The 20,791-nt window shown below is 36.0% G+C and overlaps 1 protein-coding gene across 1 annotated transcript in view; it reads right to left on the bottom strand.

Annotated features, from left to right (window-relative positions):
• Window positions 1-20,791, bottom strand: part of LOC150095192 (peroxisomal N(1)-acetyl-spermine/spermidine oxidase-like) — a 230,595-nt gene that overhangs the window by 139,154 nt on the left and 70,650 nt on the right. The window contains exons 2-3 of the mRNA XM_090410552.1: window positions 18,284-18,475; window positions 2,325-3,238 (exon numbers count right to left, since the gene is read on the bottom strand). Coding sequence (XP_090266678.1) covers window positions 2,325-3,238; window positions 18,284-18,443 — 1,074 coding nt within the window. The 5' untranslated portion in view covers window positions 18,444-18,475. The remainder of the gene's footprint in view (window positions 1-2,324; window positions 3,239-18,283; window positions 18,476-20,791) is intronic.

Here is a 20,791-nt window from a genome sequence, read left to right as displayed (position 1 = left end):
TAGCCCCTTATCCTTTTTCCGTTGTTCTACTATACCAAAAATTTCCCAAGTATCAATCCTATAAATACCTCTCAACAGTTTAAATGCCTTAATTATTATTATTATTATTATTATTATTATGTAACACCTCCAAGGAGTCCATTTTGCACCCTTCATCTTTTATCCACCAAAGTCTGTAGGTTGCATGCTCTCAGCCTATCTTATAATTAACATTATACGGTTCTGATATAATATTGGTTATCCACCTCTGTACCCTCTCGAAGGTTAACTTTATCCTCTTCAAATAAGTAAAAATTTGATGTTTAGAGAACATACACCCTCTGTCCAAAAAGAAACCGAACTTTTCGAAAATAGAAGAAACTAGTGGTGCCACCTGCTGTATCTTTTTGTTGTCAAAAGCAACAACCTTCATTAGTGTTGTGTCAACTATTTATGACATTTGTTTCATTAGAAGCAGAGTGATAGTGCAAAAGCGATAGTGTGTTTTGACAAACAGTCAGAAAATGAGTTTCAAACAGAGACCTGGATTGACTTTTGTGTTAAACTTGGTAAACGTTTTAGTGAAATGCATCAAAAGGCATACAGTGATGAATGCCTATCTCATACTCAAGTTTACGAGTGGTTTAAGTGATTTCAAAATGGTCGTGAGACGCTTAAGGACGATGAAAAGCCCGGCCATCTAAAAATGGGACTGAGCAAAGTTAACATCCAAAAAGTAAGCAATTTCATTGAAGAAAACCCGAAATCGTCCGTGGGATTGATTGAAGATGAATTGGGGATTCCAAAATCAACTGTGCACAACATTTTGACCAAGAGTTTGGGCCTTCATAAATTGAAGTTGCAATTTTTTTCCCACAAGTTGACCGACGACCAAAAAAATGTATCGAATTGAACACTGCAAGAACCTCATTAAAAGCGCTTGTAAGGATTCAAACTTCCTTGAAACAATCGTTACTGGTGATGAAACATTGTGTTTTAAGTATGAGCCCGAAACAAAGTGCCAGAGTGCTGAATGGAGACCACCAGAAGAGGTGCATCTGAAAAAATCTCGCTTGGAGAAGTCAAAAGTAAAGACAATGTTGATTTGTTTCTAAAGGACATTATCCATAAAGAATTCATTCCACCTGGTCGATGGCGAGTTTTATCTTGAAGTTTTGAAGCGATTGACAGCAAGAATTCGTTGTGTACGACATGAATATCGTGACGACCGACCATTCATCGAAACACACTGTCACTCTTGGCACTATAACTTGGCTTCTAATGAAAGAAATATCATAAACAGTTGATACAACACTAATGAAGGTTGCCCACTTTTGATAATAATAATATATAAGAGGTGGCGCCACTAGTTTCTTCTATTTTCGAAAAGTTCGGTTTCTTTTTGGATAGAGGGTGTATGTTCTGTAAACATCAAATTTATACTCATTCTCACTCTAAGATCCCTCTTCTCCACCACTTCATGTAGTATAGCACTACCGACTGAGTGTGCAGCCTTCCACTGACAGATTACAAATTTTTTGATGCTGCATTTAGTTGCATTAAACTAAACTAATATCCCCATTCACTTGATCATCTGTTTAGCTTATTCAAATTCTCCTGAAGAGTCACTACATCAGCACTATTACTAGGAGCATTTAGAAGCTTCAGATCATCTGCAAATAGCTGAATATCTTCCTGTGATAATATTGAATAAAGATTAACAAGCAAAGGTTCCAGTACTGATTCCTGTAGAACCCCACTATTATTTATGTAGAAAGATGACAGGCTTGAACATTTCACAAAACTAGTTGAGTGTTGGTTAGTGAGGTTGCTGGTTGATGGAAATCTTTGGAGTAAGAGATTGAAAACAGTAGTGCAGAAGCCAGAAGATTGGAATAGGCAGATGATAGGGTTGAGGATTTTCCTTCAATCATTCCACCTGAGGCTGATTTAGTGCAGAGGAGTTTCTTAAATCTTTAGGTCAACTCTGGATTAAGTGACAAGTTTATACCAATGTGTAATTATTTTCATTGAATCATGAAATCTAATGCCTTTACTACTTTTCAATGCATTTTTTTTACATTAATTATCAAGATAATAGCAAGGTTCATTAATTCAGATGTGTTTTTTGTTTATCAAATCTGTTATGTGTAATTTATATCTATTTATGTCTCACTGCTCCTAATAATGGTTTAAACACAAGAGCAATAACTTTTACCCCCCCCCCCCCATCACCACCAAACAGGCAGTGTTCCACTAAATCTTCAAACAGATGACTGAATACCTGGATTAGTCAGATACTTTATTATAGTAACTAATGAAAGCAATTTATATATATTAAATACCTTTTCAATGATGTCCTGCCAGTTGCTATAATGGTCATCATGCCATATCGCTTGGATAATTTCATTTGGAGCCCAAAATGGACTTTCAAATTCCAGATATATTTTATTTACTACTCCAAAGCCTAAATCCTTAATAGCTTTCAATTTTCTTAATGGCAAAGGTGGATTAAACATTCTTTTGGCATTGGTCTTCAAGCTTCCTAATGGAATCGTAATGATTACATGGTCTGCTGAATACAGCTCTCCATTTTCACAATACACATTAATAGGATGCTTGCTTGTCATTTGTGAATTTTTTAGATTCTTGCTATTTTGTTCATTACTTTCAGTTTCAAGCAACTCTTTTGAGAGTCCTCTTAATTCAACCTTTGTCACTACACGTTGTGTAAATACCCATTCTTGAGGAATCTCTTGAGAAAGTAAACTTAAAATACCATGATAACCATACTTCAACTCATTCAAATCTCTACCTCTACATACACGATAATTGTCTACTAATGTTGCAGATACATCAGACAGGTTGCTACATCCATTTGCTTCACATTCAGCTTTCACAAAAAAGTCAAAACATGATATTCTAAATCTTTGAGACTCATCACTATCATTACATTTCTTCAGATATTCATGAAACCTGTGATGGTAAAATGCATATAGTGAAAGAGGTACAGATTTATTTTCACTCATACTGGCATAGTCTTCATCTGTTGGACCTTTGTCTTCAATTCTATATAGAAAACGCAAAGTTTGCTTAACCATTCTGCTTTCATTCTTTGTACCCCGTGTGTAATTTATAAAATTACGGTCATAATCAGGTGCATCATCATCTACTAAATCATGTTGTTTGGCAAGCTCATATACTGGATTTCCTTTCTGACCATGAATCCAATGAGCACCCAGCTCAATAAATGAAGTACCTAAGAAATACACATAATTTTAAAAATTATTATTTTTACCTACTCTAATATCAAAGAAATAAAAATTTCTGAAATATATTATATTCAAACTAGTCAACAATATTCACAAAATATAGCAAAAGAAAGATTTTCTGCTTATATAAATTAAGTGGATATTAAATCCAACATAATTTCAGATTTTCTGCTTTCTTATCAAGTAAATTACAATAGGCAATATATTAAATTCTCGTTTTAATACTATATCAAAATGTAAGCAAACAAAATTTTGCATGTTAAGTAGCTCATGACTAGGCTACTTGTATATAGACTTCAGATTAATTGCTTTAGTATCCCATAAAGAAAAGCACTTCCTTTCAGTTGTGTACACTGCTATGTATTATAAAATGCATCACTACCAAGACTGGTTTTGACCTTTATTGAGGTTCCCATAGTGGGAGCTAGACCCAGGAAGATACTGAGGTTAAATCAATGCAGAAGTCATACATTTCCCATGTACAAGTAGCTAAATGGTGTATCACCATATTTTTAAAACACTCTTTATCCAAGACATATCTAGAGATAATAACTAAATTTATTACCTAATCAATTACTATGCCAATATTTCGCACTGTCACCAAGAGTGAGTAAGGTAGGTAGCCATAACTACAATCCTAACTAGTGCCATCTATGGGTTCAGTGATGTAAATTACTGACAGTCTCAAAAATAATGGTCTCCCATATTTTAGGTAAGGTGAGGCAGCTGAATTTTTCAGATTTGGCAAATGCTGCAGTGCTGTGGCATATTCTAGGAATAACTCTCCAATTTGTATCATAAAACGTTTTTAGCACACTGCGCACCACACACCTTATCCAGTCACCAAAAGATCCTCTGTATCATCTAAGACCAGCGGTTCTCAAACTTTTTCAGACTGTGGCACACTCGGCAATACAACTTTCTGTTGCAGCACACCTGTGTTCTTAATGCAAGATTCATCTATTTAACCATAAATTTATAGCATTTTATAAATTTAAACAACATTGTTTAAATTTTAACCAAAATTGACTATGTTCGCATTCTATTACAATATATATTTTTATAGTAAAACATACAAAAAGAAAACATTTGAGAGAGATGTTAAATTTTAGTATGCAAGTGCCTTATTTTCAATGTAAAATGTGAGCCTGCTTGGAAGCACAGATTTTCTTTATTCATGAAGGAATATTAGACAAAACACTCTTAATTCATGTTACACTAACTGAAGTTTGGATCTGAATTTGGTTTTACTTCAAGTGAGGCTAGAAAAAGCCTGACTTACATAAGTAAGTGGTAGTAAATGGCAAAACAGAATCTAAACAGAATGTCTAGAAATGTTTGCATATTCCTTGCCAATGTTAAGCTAAATCTAGATAGTTGAACTTCAGCAACAATGTGTGATACACACTTAGCTCAGTCAAGTGTTCTTGGCAGTGCGACATAAATATCAGGCTGGCAAAAGTTTTTATACAAATATAATGGTATAAATAGAGAAAAGTGCACTGTAATTTGGACTGAAATACTTTTTAACTATCAAGATTTGGCAGCACTCCTCTAGCTCTCTCTCACAGCACACTATTTGAGAAACACTGATCTAGACCATCTTGGGTCAACAGAATTCCTTACTTTGCAAGATTTCCTATTTTGGCCAAACAGGAAGAAACTACAGCATTCACTAAATCTGAACAAATTCAGCTGCTTCACATAACCTAAAATATGGGAGACAGTTATTTTGAGACCATCACCACACCCATAGAGAGTGCCAGTTAGGACTGCAGGATCAGACCTTTCTTACTCAGTCTGTGTTTGCCTTCCTGCTAATGTGTCTGCATGCACATGCTTAATTATATTATTTTGTGTCCAGGAAGATACCTTGGTGATTAAGGCAAAATAATGTCACAGTATTTATTGGTTAAATAAATTTAATTAATAATTATCTATAGATAATTATTTTCTATATATACACGAGTTTTTCTTCATTAAACTTCGATATGAGTGATAACTAACATTAAGTATCCATACCAGATTAATATCCGTACCTTCTTACATATGGGAAATATGATTTTACATTGATTTAACCTCAGTATTTTCCTGGGTCAAACTCCTACTGAACTGACCTCAATAAAGGTTGAAACCAGTCTGGGTAGTGATCCTTCCAATGCAAAGCAATATACATGTCCAAAAGGATATGTATATTGCTTTTTATTATGGGATGATAAGGTAACTGATGTGAAGTCAACAGCTTCTATATACATGTTAATTATAAAGATGCTTCATGGGCAAGCTGTTTGCTGAAACCTGGATAGCAGATTAAAACAAGAATATAAATTGTCTATTATAAATAAATATTTCAAAACGATAACGAAAATTTATTTTTGTAAAAATTATATAATCTTAGAATTTTTCACTTAAAAACCAGTTTTTCTAAAGGAGAATGTTCTTTTCAAGCTGATAAAGTGCAAAATGAAAAGAGAAATAAATATATATTATCACCCCCCCCATATATATTATATGGGGGGGTGAAAAATTCAGATAAACATCTAGAACACAAATTATATAAAGAACAAAAACTGTAATAATTTGTTCTTTTTCTTTTAGAATATACAAGAAGACATGTCAGAGGTTTTGAAGAAATTCGAAGACACAGAGGTGGGGATCATCAAGTTTTTTGTGCTGCAAGTCCACAAATGAGATTCATCAAACTTTGTATGAGACTTTAGGGGACTATGCCCCAGCATATCAAACAGTTGCCAGGATGACCTGAAAACATTGATGCAATGCATGCCATGATCCTTGATGATAGATGAATACCAGCCAAAAAATTGCAAAGACTCTGAGGATATCCAGGGAATAAGTTGGGTTATTATTCACCAATTGGGAAAATTCAGATGTTGAATTTTGCATATCCAACATCTGGATATGCAAAAGCTCTCAGCAAAGTGGGTCCCCAAATGCTTCAATGCCAACCAAAAGAAAGAACATGTGCTGTCATCAATGGATTTTGGTTCATTTTGAAAAATCAGGTGCAAATTTTTTGGCTCATATTGTGACTGATGATGAAACATAGCTTCATCAACATCATGGATAAATTGAGAGCAGTTGATGATGGGGAGGATGGATGAACTGTAAGTAAGTGATCATGAGGTGAGTTGAGCAAACTAGATGTTAATAAGGCTATGGGACTTGATAATACATCACCACGTATTCTGAAGGAATACGTGGTTTTTTTTTTCCATGCACAGTTGTGAATGATTAAAATGCTTTGTCTGAGAGTGTGGGGTTGACGGTTGATAGAAGGAGAGGTGATATGATTGAGACTCTAACTGTTGAAGGGTGGTTACAGGGTTGGCACTGGGGAGTTCTTTAGCTTAGTTGAATAGCGGGAAGGAGTGATGACAAGGGTCCATCCCTGGAAATTATGAAAGGAAACTGTGAGCAAGAGGATGAGGAGTGGTTTCTTTGCATGCAGTTTGGTTGAGCCATGGAATGCATTGCCTGATTGAATGCAATGCTGCCAGGGAGTTAATGCCGGCCTTGACATATTTTTTTAATACGAGTCTTGCAATGGGTAAAGTTCGTAAGGAGTGGAAGGAGGGCAAGATTGTGCCACTTCATTAAGGAGGTGATAGAACTCAAGCCTCAAACTACAGGCCTATTTGTGTGTCAGATGTTGTGGTTAACTTGTTGCAGAAGCTTGTGAGAACTAGGATCCAGACTTGGGTTGACAACAATGGTATTATTGTACAATGGTAATGGAATAGGCCTAAGTTCGATTCTCGTTGTGGTGGGAAGAATCTTTATGTGAACTTTTTCAATCGAAGGTGAGTTAGCTGATCTCATACAGAGGTAGTGGGGTTTTTTCCCCGGAAACTCAGGTTTTTCATCCAGCATACAAACAAATCAGCCCTTCAGAACACACGCAATTTACAGACAAAAAAATACTAGTTGTGGTGGTGGGCGGTAGATGGCATTGATGGAGATGATTGGTGGTAGAGATTCGGTGTAGCGGCGGAGACAGTTGTATAGTAGGTGTCCTCCCGCAATGAGTCTTTGGACTCCTTGGAGGTATCACGAATAATAATACTTATCTTTGATGGACAGCATGGATTTGCTAAAGGGAGGTGATGTTTTAGTAATCTACTTACTTATTACAATAAGATGACTGCTTCCTTGGATAGGAGAAGGATACACAGTAATATACTTAGATTTCGCAAAGACTTTTGATAGATTACCACAACATGATAAGTTCATAGTCAAACTAGAGCAGATGGAGTTGGATATTAGATTAGTGCATTGGATTGGAGACTGGCTATCTGATAGGTATCAACAAGTTGTGTATGGGGGAGCAATATCCAGGAAAGTCACTAGTGGTGTGCCTCAGGGGCCTTTTTTAGGGCCATTACTGTTTAACTTGTATATTAATGATATTGGTGAACATTTGGATGGAGATATTCAGTTGTTTGCAGATTATGCAAAGTTGGGATGAACCATGAAGAATAGAGATGTTGTGACCTTACAAGAAGATTTTAATAAATTGAGTGATTGGGCAAGGGAATGGGGATGCAAGTTCAATGTTGCAAAAATGTAAGGTTTTAAAATTTGGGAAACAAAGATCGGATGCAGAATTTATGCTTGGTGAGGATATAATGTCAGAAGTGGAGGAAATAATAGATCTGGGAGTGATAGTGGGTAAGGATCTGAAATTTAGGGGACACAGAGCCAAAACTGTGAAGACAACACAAAGTCTTCTGGAAATGATGCGGAGGACACTGACGTGTAGAAGTAGGGAGATTCTTGTTCCATTATATAAGGCTTTGATTAGGCGACACATGGACTATTGTGCCCAGATTTGGTCATTTCAGAAGGAAAAAGAGATGTTGGAAAGGGTCCAGAGGTAACTGACTAAGGTAATTTCTAACCTCTGGAATGTGGAGTATGAGGAAAGATTGAGAAGATGTAATTTGCAGTCTGGTGGACAGGAGGAAGAGGGGAGATATGATAGAGACTTACAAGTTAGTAAGGGGTTGTTATAGGATCAATGCTGGAGAGGTTCTACAGAAAATAGTGGGAGATCAGGGGAGAACCAGAGTTCATCCCTGGAAACTGCATAAAGAGGGTATGAGTAGAGGATTTAGAAGCAGGTTTTTTCCATGCAGAGTTGTGAATGATTGGAATGCCTTGTCTTAGAGTGTGGTATCTGCAGAGAATTTGAGTGTGTTTAAAGAATGGTATGATGAGCTGCGGGTATAATAAAAGGAACTCCCAGATGATTAACCAAAACCTGATTGACTCCATCAGGTCTTGGTTAATAATAACATGACCCAGAGACCAAACAACAGTGACTGGAGTGGAGATAAAAAAAAAAGTTACTTGTGGCCAAAGAAGTTCCAAACTCAAAAGTCAGCAAGGAAGGTTCTTGCATTGTCTTTTGGGATATGGATGGTGTAATCCTTACCAAGTACTTCAAAAATACTAAAACTGTTACAGCAGCAGTTCATTCAACAGCTCTGAAGGAGGTATAAAGAAAAACCACCACCGAAAACTGAGCAGAGATGTGTTGCCTTTGCAGGACAAATAACCTGCTCACACGGCTCATGAAACCAACAGACAATACACAACTTGTGCTTACAATGTGTGCCTCATCCACCCTATTTATTATTATTATTCAGTCAAAACACTCATCGCAGGAGGCCTTCCTAAGAAACACAAAGTCTATCAAGACTCATCGTGAGAGGTCCCTCCTAGGAAACAAAAAGTATCATACCACTCCTTAAACTCATTGACCGTTCTCGCTCTCACCACTCCATCAGGCAATGCATTCCGTGGTTCAACCACCCTCCATGCAAAGAAACCACTCCTCACCCTCTTGCTCACAGTTCTCTTTCGTAACTTCCAGGGATGGCCCCTTGTCATCACTCCTTCCTGCTGTACAACCAAGCAAAAGAACTCCCCAGTGTCAACCATGTAGCCACCATTCAACAGTTTAAAAGTCTCAATCATATCACCTCTCCTTCTATCCACCAAACTCTGCAGTCCACATTCCCTCAGTCGATCCTCATAATTGTACAGTCCTGAAACCATCTTTGTTATCTGTCTTTGTGCCCTTCCCACAGTTAATTTATCCCCTTCAAATCCTGGGGACCAAATCTGAGAACAACAGTCTAAGTGTGGTCGGATCAGAGTCTTATACAACGAAATGATAACTCTTATCTCTGCAGGTCAGTGTCCTTCATTATTGCAGCAATCCACTGTGTTTTTTTTTTATTTACTAGACTTTTTCCCATCTGACTGTTTCCAATTCCCAAATTTAAAGAAACACTTGAAATGAACAAAATTTACCACAGATGAAGTCATATCTGCAGCTGAGAACTGGCTTGTGCAACAAGGGAAAGACTTGTTTCTCAGAAGACTGCAAATGATGCAGCTGCATTGCAACAAGTGTATAACACTTTGTGGAGAATATACAGAATAATATGTAAGTTACATGGTTCTACCTCAATTCTTTTATAGTGATCATCAACTTTTCAGCACACCCTCGTAGTGTCATTTAAATAGTTAATGTTTACAAACAACAGCTGTTAAACAAAAGTTTTGCTATGATACATTAGCACTTATAAGGATCATTTTTGTATTTGCCTATCTATGCAAAGAACCACTGACTGAAACTGACAGATTTTGATAAAATTTAATAAGTAACTGCAATTGTGATTAATTTACTACCTAAGTTATACAAAGTAATATGAAATGACATTACTATTACAGTATTATACTAAACTAAGTGTACAACAGAAAGCATGCAATTGCTGAGATAATGAATGATATCACTTGCCAGAATATTTCATCATCATCAAATTCCTGCCATGTACCCTCAAGGGGTGTACAGGATATGACAGTACTACATGAAAAAATTACATCATTACTAACTTCCTATCTACAATTTTCCTCCAAATCAGTCTGTTACTTGTCAAGACTCCAACATTATCAGATCTTATATTTCTATCGTCTAAGGCTGTACAGTATCAATCCACCTATATCTTGGTCTTCCTCTGGGTCGTTTTCCTGCCAACCTGGCAAAGAACACTTGTTTTGCTAATCTTTCCTCTCCCATTCTATTTAAGTGACCATACTATCTGAGATTAGCTCTGCTAACGCATTCCTGGATGCTGACAATGTCAAGTTCTTTCCTAATATCCTCGTTTTTAATATGATATTGCCATTGATGCCATCTCTTCACGCCTCTAATCTTTCTCAGGACTCTCATATCTGCGGTCTCTAGTCTTGGGTCAAGTATTTTACTTCTGACCCAGCTCTCAGATCCATAAGTTAAAATTGGTTTGAACACTGTCTTGGATACAGCTAATTTAGTGTTCCGACTAATTTCTTTCTTATTCCATATGAATTTATTCAATTTACTTCCCACGATACCAGCTTTGCTGATTCTGTTGTCTATTTCTATATTTAGTTTACCATCTTCAGTAAAAATTGTGCCTAAGTAGCTGAAATGTTTTACTTGTTCCACAGGTTCTCCATTCACAACACAGTTGACATTTTCAATGATTCTGCCTATTTTCATTGTCTTTGTCTTTTTATTGCTGACCTTCATACCATATCTATTACAACAGCTATTCAATTTAGTCAGAGAATCTTGCAGACTTGTAGCGGATTTATTTAGAAGTATAACATCATCTGCATAAAGCAAAGAGCTGACATTAACATCTCCAATTTTGATATCAGGTTTAATACCACATTCCTTCATAATGTGATCCATATAGATAATGAATAACAGAGGGGATAATGTACATCCTTGTCTCACACCAGATTTAACATTAAACCATCTTCCTGTACTTCCTTCAATTCTAACTGCTGACTCACAACTCAAATAAAGACTAAGTATTGCTTGATATAATGCCCCATTGACACCATATAACTGCAGCGTATTAAATAGCTTCTCTCTTGGCACCTTGTCATATGCCTTTTCCAAATCGACAAAACTTAAATACAGATCTTTGTTATATTCCCATGCTTTCTCGACTATTTGTCGTAAAGTGAAGATCTGATCCTGACAGCCTCTATTTGGCCTGAATCCAGCTTGTTCTTCACCAAGCTTTTCTTCCACAATTCTTCTCAACCGTTTCTCAAGTATACTTGCATAGAGCTTGCCAGGAACACTCAGTAGGGAAATACCTCTGTAATTCTCACATTCAGTTTTATTTCCCTTTTTATATATGGGTACTATGAGAGCTCTACTCCAATCATCGGGAATTCATCCCTCTGCCCAGGCTTTCTGAACTATGCAGTGTAGCCACTGTAAGACTCTTATACCACCATACTTCAGCATTTCTGGTCGAATATCATCTACTCCTGCTGCCTTTCCACATTTCAAGCCTTTGATGGCTTTTTATACTTTAAGTATGGATATGTATTCCTGACTGCATGCCTGGTCAGTGTTTTTTTATCACTGTGCTGTCATCACTGCTTGTTTCATTTAGCAGTTTTTCAAACTAATTACTCCATACTTCAAGGATATCTTTTTCTCCTGTTTTCATTTCACCTTTATCATCTCTAATTCCTTTTACAGCACTCTTTCCTCCATTCCTAAGCTTCTTCAACAACCTCCAGAATATTTTGCCACCTTCTTGATATTTATTTTCTATATTCTTGCCAAAGTCCTCCCATGACTTTTGTTTAGCTAGTTTTACACACTGTTTAGCTTTCTTACATTTGTCTCTGTATTCTGTAAGAGTAAAAGCTGACTTATTTGCCAGGAACTTTTGATATGCTTTCTTCTTTTCCTTCACTGCCTCTTTAACTTCCTGTGTCCACCAGGGAGTTCTGATTTTTTTATCCTTGCACACAACCTCACCACATGCCTCTCTGGCAGAATCAATCAATGGTTCCTTCAGAGTTTGCCACTGAATCTCCAAGGTTTGATTCCTGTTCTCAAACTCTTTCATTTTCTTTTCAATAATATTTCTGTATTTTAGTCTACAGTTCACATCTGAGAGCTGCTCAACTTTTATTCGCTTTAAAACTTTCTTATATGTTATTCTTTTCAATATGAAATTCAATTTTATCCTGCTCAAGACTAAATAGTGATCACTTCCAATTTCAAATCCTCTGTACACTCTGGTGTCCTGCACCAGGGAGAAAACATCACTATCAACAATAACATAGTCAATGAGACTTTTCTGATTCCTAGCCTCTTCTCTCCATGTGAATTTGTGCACATTTTTATGTTGGAACATGGTGTTAGTAATAACCAGTCCATGTCCTGAGCAGAAATCCAACAGATATTTGCCATTATTATTAGCTTTGCTCTTTTCTCCAAATTTTCCCAATATATTTTTGTATGTCTCACAATCATTTCCTACTCTGCTATTTAGATCCCCAACAAGGACCAACTTTTCCTTTTTCATTGTGTCAGTTGCTTTTTCTAAAGCCTCAAAAAATTCCTCCACTTCTACCTTAGTAGAACCTTCTGTGGGACCATAGGCACAAATAAATCTCATTGTCCAGTTCCCCATTCTCATATTTGCCCACATTACTCTACTTGAGACTGACTGCCATTCAAGAAGATTAGCCTCGTATTTTGTGTTGAATACTATGGCTACTCCTTCTTTTCCTTGATTGTCATTGCCTGAATATAACATTTTGTATTTATTGCTCAGAAAGATCTCACCAGTTTTGGTCTTTTTTGTTTCAGTCACCCCTATTATATCGATCTGGTACTTATCTAATTCCTCAGCTAGCTCCATTTCTTTGCCATTCAGGCTTCTTACGTTGATATTACCGATCTTTAACTCTGGTGATGTTGAGTTGGGGTTTGTTTTCAGATTTGTTCCAGTAGCTGACTTTTCGCTGTTCGCCCTGGTTCCCTGGCGAAAACAACGGGGGCCTTGTTTAACCGGGCGACGCCCCAGCCGGCATGAAATTTTGTCATGTTGTACCTTTTTTTTTTTTTTCCAGAATATTTCATTGTTGTCCAATTAAATTATGTCACTGTATGGAGAGATGATATGAATGAAACCGATGCTATCCCAAACAAAAATTCGCACTACAAATAGATGGAAGATAATCCCAAGTTTTAGGAAAAACTAGTAGAATAACCCATAATATTTAAACCCATAGGGGTGCTTAAGGGTCAAAGCTGTATAACTGAGAGGAGACCTCCACATAGCCTTTAAAAGGAATGCGAAGAACTGACCAGGGCTTCTGACCAAATGTCCAATCCTCACCTTCTCGTGGTGCACCCTGTTGAGTATCTACCTGGATACTGAACAAACGAGGATGGGCTGGCAATTTGGGATTTAGCCGAACAAATTGTATTCTTATTGGCTTAAACCAATATAGACAACATGACAACGCCCCAGACAACATGAAAAAATTTCATGCCGTCTGGGGCGTCGCCCGGTTAATCAGCAAAGAGTCAGCTACTGGAACAAATCTGAAAACACACCACAACTCAACATCACCAGAGTTAAAGATCGGTACTATCAACATAAGAAGCCTGAATGGCAAAGAAATGGAGCTAGCTGAGGAATTAGATAAGTACCAGATTGACATAATAGGGGTGACTGAAACAAAAAAGGCAAAAACTGGCGAGATCTTTCTGAACAATAAATACAAAATGTTATATTCAGGAAATGACAATCAAGGAAAAGGAGTAGCCACACTATTCAACACAAAATACGAGGCTAATCTTCTTGAGTGGCAGGCTGTAAAAATAATCATAATTAAAATTCTGAATATTTTTACGAATTGTTTGTTAGTATGTTTATTAGTTTTGTTTTCATAACACGCATTGTCGGCACGTGCGATGTGCCCGTTATGGAAATTGTATTGTTAAAAGTGATATGTAGAGCAGTTAAAAATTTAATGTACTTACCGGAGTTGAATAATTGTGTTACTTTAAACAAATTTTATTGTAATTTAAAATTATCAAAAGTTGTGTTTTATGAGGACATTCTCTTATCGCTAACGGAGACAACATGTCAGCCATTTTACAGTACTTAGTTTCTGACTTGAGTGCGCATACTCGTGGAAAAGTTTTTATGGAGTGATTGACAGCTGACAAGAGCGTTCGGTATCTGGGTAACGGCTGTAAACAAGATAGCGTTCGGAAGGAATTTAGAATACAGGCCGGCGGATTTTTTAGGTTCAGAGGAACTTAAGTTTTATTGTGACAGTCGGAAAAAAATTAATAGTATATTCCGAAAAAGGAATCGTAGAACTATTAAGTTTTAATGTGGATAAATAAAAGGGAAATATTGCTATAGATCGATTTAAAAGGATTATTGGAGGAAATGCTAAATGGAAGATTTATAGTAGATTCCAAAAGGAAATCGTAGAACTAAGTTTTTTTAAAGTGGAAAAGTTAAGACTGTCATTAAGTATAGTGAATAAAAGAAGAATTTGCTATTTACGTTCTAAAGGAATGTTTGAGAAAATTTTGATTAAGAAGTTTCATCAGTATTAAGGACGCCTGATTTGACTATTATTTCTACTAAAAAGAGGCAGAATTAAGTCAGGAAGATTTTTATGTGTGCTACATGAGTGATGAAAAAGGATCCTGTAAAATGAACAATAGAGTCATATATCTTCTGAAAAGGGCCTTGACAGAGAGAGAAACTGGCTATGAACATTTTGTCATTTTGAAAACAAAGTGTTTAGACTTAAGTGTAAGTTTATTTTAAAAAGGCCTTGGATCCAATTAATTTGTAGTTATAGTTATGTAATATTGTTTGAAGTGTATATATATTGTTTTAGTTTTATTAAATGTGTTTATTTTGTATTTGGACTTGAGTCAGTGATTAACTGGATTCTGAAAGAAAGAGTTAAAATCATTGCACCAATTGGAGTGAACCCTTGTGCATATAATAACATATAGGTGCACTCGGAATAAAAAAAATAATTGTTAGAAACAGAGATAATCTCTATGATAGGATAAATATTAAGATATAATATCAATGAATATTATCTATATAAAAATCCACCAATTATTAACAAGGCAGTCTCAAGTAGAGTGATGTGGGCAAATATCAGAATGGGGAATTGGACAATCAGACTTATCCATGCCTATGGTCCCACAGAAGGTTCTACTAAGGTAGAACTGGAGGAATTTTTTGAAGCTTTAGAAAAAGCAACTGACACAATGAAAAAGGAAAAGTTGGTCCTTGTTGGGGATCTAAATAGCAGAGTAGGAAATGATTGCCAGACATACAAAAATAGTTTGGGAAAATTTGGAGAAAAGAGCAAAGCCAATAATAATGGCAAATACCTGTTGGATTTCTGCTCAAGACATGGACTGGTTATTACTAACACCATTTTCCAACATAAAAATGTGCACAAATTCAGATGGAGAGAAGAGGCAAGGAATAAGAAAAGTCTCATTGACTATGTTATTGTTGATAGTGATGTTTTCTCCCTGGTGCAGGACACCAGAGTGTACAGAGGATTTGAAATTGTAAGTGATCACTATTTAGTCTTGAGCAAGATAAAATTGAATTTCATATTGAAAAGAATAACATATAAGAAAGTTTTAAAGCGAATAAAAGTTGAGCAGCTCTCAGATGCGAACTGTAGACTAAAATATACAAAGATTATTGAAGAAAAAATGAAAGAGTTTGAGAACAGGAACCAAAGCTTGGAGATTCAGTGGCAAGCCTTGAAGAAAACAATGATTGATTCAGCCAGAGAGGCATGTGGTGAGGTTGTCTGCAAGGATAGAAAAATCAGAACTCCATGGTGGACACAGGAAGTTAAAGAGGCAGTGAAGGAAAAGAAGAAAGCATATCAAAAGTTCCTGGCAAATAAGTCAGCTTGTGCGCTTAGAGAACACAGAGACAAATCTAAGAAAGCTAAACACTGTAAAAATAGCTAAACAAAAGTCATGGGAGGACTTTGGCAAGAACATAGAAAATAAATATCAAGAAGGTGGTAAAATATTCTGGAGGTTGTTGAAGAAGCTTAGAAATGGAGGAAAGAGTGCTATAAAAGGAGTTAGAGATGATAAAGGTTACATGAAAACAGGAGAAAAAAAAAGATATCCTTGAAGCATGGAGCAATTACTTCGAAAAATTGCTAAATGAAACAAGCTGTGATAGCACAATGGTAAAAAACACTCAACAGGCATACAATCAGGAATACATATCCATATTTGAAATAGAAAAAGCCATCAAAGGCTTGAAATGAGGAATGGTACAGGAGTAGATGATATTCGACCAGAAATGCTGAAATATGGTGGTATAAGAGTCTCGCAGTGGCTGCACTGCATAGTTCAGAAAGCCTGGACAGAGGGACGAATTCCCGATAATTGGAGTAGAGCTCTAATAGTACCCATATATAAAAAGGGAAATAAAACTGAATGTGAGAATTACAGAGGTATTTCCCTACTGAGTGTTCCTGGCAAGATCTATGCAAGCATACTTGAGAAATGGTTGAGAAGAATTGTGGAAGAAAAGCTTAGCGAAGAACAAGCTGGATTCAGGCCAAATAGAAGCTGTCAGGATCAGATCTTCACTTTACAACAAATAGTTGAGAAAGCATGGGAATATAACAAAGATCTGTATTTAAGTTTTGTCGATTTGGAAAAGGCATATGACAAGGTGTTAAGAGAGAAGCTATCAAAACGCTACAGTTATATGGTATCAATGGGGCATTATATATCAAGCAATACTTAGTCTGTGTTTGAGTTGTAAGTCGGCAGTTAGAATTGAAGGAAGTACAGGAAGATGGTTTAATGTTAAATCTGGTGTGAGGCAAGGATGTACATTATCCCCTCTGTTATTCATTATCTATACGGATCACATTATAAAGGAAAGTGGTATTAAACATGATATCAGAATTGGAGATGGTAATGTCAGCTCTTTGCCTTATGCAGACGATGTTATACTTCTAAATAAATCCGCTACAAGTTTGCAAGAGTCCCTGACTAAATTGAATAACTGTTGTAATAGATATGGTATGAAGGTCAGCATTAAAAAGACAAAGACAATAAAAATAGGTAGAATTGTTGAAAATGTCAATTGTGTTGTGAATGGGAAATCTGTGGAACAATTAAAACATTTCAGCTACTTAGGCATGATTTTTAGTGAAGATGGTAAGTTAAATATGGAAATAGACAACAGAATCAACAAAGCTGGTCTGGTAGGAAGTCAACTGAATAAATTCATAAGGAATAAGAGAGAAATTAGTCGGAACACTAAATTAACTGTATACAAGACAGTGTTCAAACCAGTTTTAACTTATGGATCTGAGAGCTGGGTCAGAAGTAAAACACTTGACCAAACACTAGAGACCACAGATATGAGAGTCCTGAGAAAGATTAGAGGCATGAACAGATGGCATCAATGGCAATATCATATTAAAAACGAGGATATTAGGAAAGAACTTGACATTGTCGGCATCCAGGAATGTATTAGAAGAGCTAATCTCAGGTGGTATGGTCGCTTAAACAGAATGGGCGAGGAAAGATTAGCAAAACAAGTGTTCTCTGCTAGGTTGGTAGGAAAACCAAGATATAGGTGGATTGATATGGTACAAAGTGCCTTAGACGATAGAAAAATAAGATCTGATAATGTTATGTTGGAGTCTTGTCAAGTAACAGACTGATTTGGAGGAAAATTGTAGATAGGAAGTTAGTAATGATGTAAATTTTTCATGTAGTACTATCATATTCTGTACACCCCTTGAGGGTACATGTCAGGAATTTGATGGTGATGAGTATAAACAATACAATACTATTTTGTAATGAAATTCAAAACTCTGGCATCAGCACATAAGAGATGTGCTATTGCAAATCACTCACTTGCTAATGTATCTTGCAGAGAAATTCCATTCCTGTAAAGTATAATAACATGGAATGTCAGTTATCCAAAATGCCCTGTTCACCATGCTTTCTGAATTTTTTTAACCTTGTCTCTCTCTCTGTGTGTGTGTGTGTGTGTGTGCGTGCGCCCGACATTATAAAATATCTAAAATTAAATTCTACAGTTAATAAAAAAACAGTAATCATATGATGATTGAAAATATACCCCAAGGTTTAGTATACGTTCTTCCTCCAGTTCTATTCTCTGCCTCTAATATTGTTACATTCCTAAAGCCACACTTTTGAAGTTGATATGCTGCTGCAGTGGCTGCCATTCCTGATCCTACAATGACTATTTTCTGATTTGAATGACATCCTGAAGACATTGTATTTCCAAATATAATCTTACAATTAAATTCTGAAAAACAAAAATAATGACTGGCATTGTGGAAAACTACAAAAATACACATATACACTTCAAAAATAATACAATCACTGAATAAACACATTTTAATTTCTAAATTATCAATTACCAGATGCAAGGAGAAAAAAGGATAGAAATGAAAGTCACAAGAATGCAGAAGCAAGGAAGAGGAATTCTAGAATATGAAAGAAAAAGGGAGACTGAGTAGGACTGAGGAGAAATGATGGGAGACAGAGAGAGTAAACCAAGGAAAGTGGAAATAAGACTGGAAAGTAGGAGGGAATGAAGAATGTCAGAGAACGAGGAATGAATGGAGATTCAGTGATTTGGGATGTATATAGTAGAATGCTTGCCTTGGGGGGGGGGGGTCAAACACTAAGAAATTGAGAGAGAGAGAGACTGCAACAAAGTAAGGTCAGAATATGGATGAAACGATGATGACATTTGGTATAATACTTCATGGTGCCCGAAAAACACCGACAGAAAACGGTGAGAGCAAAGATTATGTTGTCCAGGTATAATAATGCAGAGTTTAGAAGCACAGTGATAATGACACTATAGTGAGAATGTGGGGAAAGGAGGAAGAGAGAGATTTAGATGCTTGATATGCATTTGATGACAGAAGAAAGCTGAATGCAAGAGACTGGTTGTGTTTCAACATGGGAGTGCAGGCATTTGAAAATGTTTTTTTCTGGGAAAGTGAGCATACTGCAAAGGGAAATTTAGAGTTGCCACAACAGACAATAGCATAGATGACCTGCTGTGGTGATAGTGGCTCGGGAGAGTGTGTAGTATAGAGCTGAGTGGAGTCTGGAAAGAGTACTAACAGGTATAGGACTGATGACATACTGCCAATTCACATTTTTTTTATACAAAAAATATAGTGAATTGGAATAGGAGGTATTAGGAATAAAGGGAATAGTTTATAGCACCAATAGAAAGTCCATCCATACATTACTGGTGTCAGTGAAACATGGTCGACAGAAAATGTCCTGACAGCAGGACCGGTGCATAATATTTTTCTTGTGTGTGCGATTAATGTTCGCACCTTTCCAAAAAAATTTTTTTTTTTTAATAAAGTGCGAATAAAATGAACAGGAAATGAAAAACAAATGAAAACTTCTTTATAGTATAATGTTACCTACAGATTAGTCCTGCTTATACAAATTTTTTCAAGTTATACAAATTTTCAAAATAATATAAAGTTGAGAGATTTATTCAAATATTCTTTACATTAATTTTGCTAAAAGGGACTCGTCTGGCTTTCATTTTAGCAAAATCCTGTCGCAGTACATCAATGCTGATAGACTGAACAATATTATTTTCTATTGAAATTAGTGACAAACCATTTAGTTTTTCTTGACTCACGCTTGATTGCAGGTAGTTCTTTATTAATTGTAATTTAGAAAATGTTCTCTCTCCCTTAGCAACTGAAACAGGCAAAGTCAACAGTATTCTCAATGCAATCAGTGAATTTGCAAAAGGTTCTTCAAGGTTGTTGTTATAAATCCGATTCGCTGATTATTTTGTGTCAGTGATGCCTCCCTAACAGCCTGCTAATATAACAGGCTCGATTGTCGAGAAGAATGAGTTATCAGTAGTAAGCCGACTTTTAGGGTCTGACCACATGCATCCGATCCGATTAAAATTAGGATACGGCCCTTACACAGAACTCGACAATTAATCATAAGTTGATTTATGATACATCAAAAAATAAAGAACTATTTTAGGTATATTTTCGTAAATTTTAAATCAAAAATCACAGTGAAATCGGGTCCAGGATACAATTTCAGAATTTATTTGTTCGTTTCTGGGAAGATCTGAAGGGACCCGAACGGAAGACAATGTACATTCATAATTATATGTACCATTCATTGTTCATTTAAACTCTTATCTCATATCGATACAAAATTAATAACGGAAAAAACTCACGTACAAAGATTATTTAATAGTATAATTTTCGCCTGTGTGTCACAGACATCTTCAGTACATTAAGCTCAAATTAAACAATAACTGACAATTCCAAAAAGCACCACCTAAGTAGCTGGTGTAAGGTAACTAAAAAGATCAATAACTTTCCTAAAAATAAAAAATAAATAAATAAAAAATAATAATAATTATAAATAAAATAAAATAAAAAATAAATAAAAAATGAATGCAATAAAAAGTTAGGAAAGATAAATTTTCATGCCAAGCCTCCTCGTCCTAATTATTATTATTATTATTCAGGCCTCCAAGGAGTCAAAAGACTCATCGAGGGAGGTCCTTCCTAAGACATAAAGTCTGTCAAGACTCATCGAGGGGAGGTCC

This window comes from Typopeltis vanoorti, chromosome 20 (genome assembly GCF_054136105.1).
Source record: "Typopeltis vanoorti isolate ZY-2024b chromosome 20, IOZ_Tvanoo_1.0, whole genome shotgun sequence".
Classification (NCBI taxonomy): Eukaryota; Metazoa; Arthropoda; class Arachnida; order Uropygi; family Thelyphonidae; genus Typopeltis; species Typopeltis vanoorti.
This window is presented reverse-complemented; position numbering and strand designations above follow the sequence as displayed.